Genomic DNA, 1,630 nt, shown 5'->3' on the forward strand with positions numbered 1-1,630 from the left:
TATATTACTTTTCATATGATATATCTGATTTATAAGTAAATTACTTGGAGCCTTTTTCGGAAATGTAGGCACATCAGATTCATCTATTGATTACATAAAGCATGTACGTATATATATATATATATATATGCATTTTTTAGTAAATGCATCGTAGAACTTTCACTTAGAGAAGGCAATGCTCTAGCCAATGCAATAGGGCTAATCTATATACAAGCTGTGTATTCCATCCTCGTGTATGCTCCTCTCATCTCTTCTGCTGCAGTCTCTTGGTGACAAGGGCGTTCTTGGCCTTTTGTGTTGTATATTTTTCAAAATATATATACGGGGAAATATTTACAGTACGTAATAAGAATGAGATGGTGATAATAAAATACATATAGAATTTATAGAGAACATATATATGTGTACGTATATAAGAGTTTATCACCGGAAAAGTAATAAATGTACAGCAGAAAAAGACAATTGTGACTAAGAAGAACAATTCTAGAGATTAGCCGGCATGAAAATGGGGTTAACATACATGATACATCAATGACTCTCTCCTCACGGCTTTTTCTCTCTTCTCATAAAATTACACAATTTTCTACACCGCCTAATCTTTAGTTATTCACGTAACCGTAAACCTTCAATCGAATCTAATTAAGAAATGAAGTATATGCACAGACTAATACCGAGTGAATCGAATGCCGGCCGGGAAGGTATATTCTGGCCCAAACCAGGTTTATGTACGTAAATGCCGGCAGGCAAGAATTTGCTTGGTCATATGTAGTAGTCGATGATCAGCACGCATAGAAGTCCACGAGCTGTCCATCCATGGACTCGTCCGCATTCTCCAGCATCCACAGCAGGTGTTCAAACAGCACCACCTCGCAGGCCACCACATGGATCGAGCTGGAGTCATCTTCACTGTGTCCTCCAGACCTCTCCACAAGTTCCAGGAAAAGTGGATGGTGGACGACCTCCGGGCCCACTAGGTAGCGGCGGCGAGATTTGCCAACATACACGGGACGGAGATCTTCGAAGGAATCTGAACGGTAGGTTGTTGAGTTGTTGGATTCGTCATCTGAAGCAGCAGCAGCAATGGCGGCAGCAGCGGTCGGGGAGACGGCGTTGTTTTGGCGGCTTAGGCGGTGGTTGCCAAAGGAGTTGAGCTTCTTGAGGACTGACTTGAACTTATTGAGCTTGGGACCCTTTGCCATTTGTTGCACAATATAAATATTCAAGGTCGAGAGAGAGAAGGAAAAGCTTTAGAAACAATGAGATGATGGATGTATAGAGAGGTGGAGAGGGAGGAGAGATTTTGGGGTTTGAGAAGGAGCAAGGGAAGGTTCCTTTATATATAAAGCTCAGGTAGAATTTTGGATATAGATTTTCTATTAGAATAAAATGCAAATTCAAATATATATGGGAAAAAGGTTATCCACGGATGTTTCTCAGCGAATATATGTTTTTCGTAATCCCTATTAACTAATAATTCAAGCTTGTTAATCATGAGACTGTGGATCAACAACAAATCACGTTTTCAGTTAACGAAATTTCATCTACGATTCGGAGTTTTGAACACACTAAATACACCTTATGGCTGCTATTACTCATGGTCTTATCTTAAAAAAAATAAAACTTATTTTGG

At 39.6% G+C, this 1,630-nt stretch overlaps 1 protein-coding gene across 1 annotated transcript; it reads right to left on the bottom strand.

The window, feature by feature from the left end:
- Positions 1-405: 405 nt before the first annotated feature.
- Positions 406-1,304, bottom strand: LOC116194998 (auxin-responsive protein SAUR76-like). Its single transcript, XM_031523942.1, has one exon. It carries the CDS (start codon positions 1,197-1,199, stop codon positions 780-782), a length of 420 nt encoding a protein of 139 aa, XP_031379802.1. The 5' UTR covers positions 1,200-1,304; the 3' UTR covers positions 406-779.
- Between the last annotated feature and the right edge of the window lie 326 nt (positions 1,305-1,630).

Source organism: Punica granatum, chromosome 2 (assembly GCF_007655135.1).
Source record: "Punica granatum isolate Tunisia-2019 chromosome 2, ASM765513v2, whole genome shotgun sequence".
NCBI classification, from domain to species: Eukaryota; Viridiplantae; Streptophyta; class Magnoliopsida; order Myrtales; family Lythraceae; genus Punica; species Punica granatum.

What these genes read in the sequence shown, in the direction of transcription:
- LOC116194998 (XM_031523942.1), bottom strand. Translation starts at nt 1,199, where the DNA reads ATGGCAAAGGGTCCCAAGCTCAATAAGTTCAAGTCAGTCCTCAAGAAG.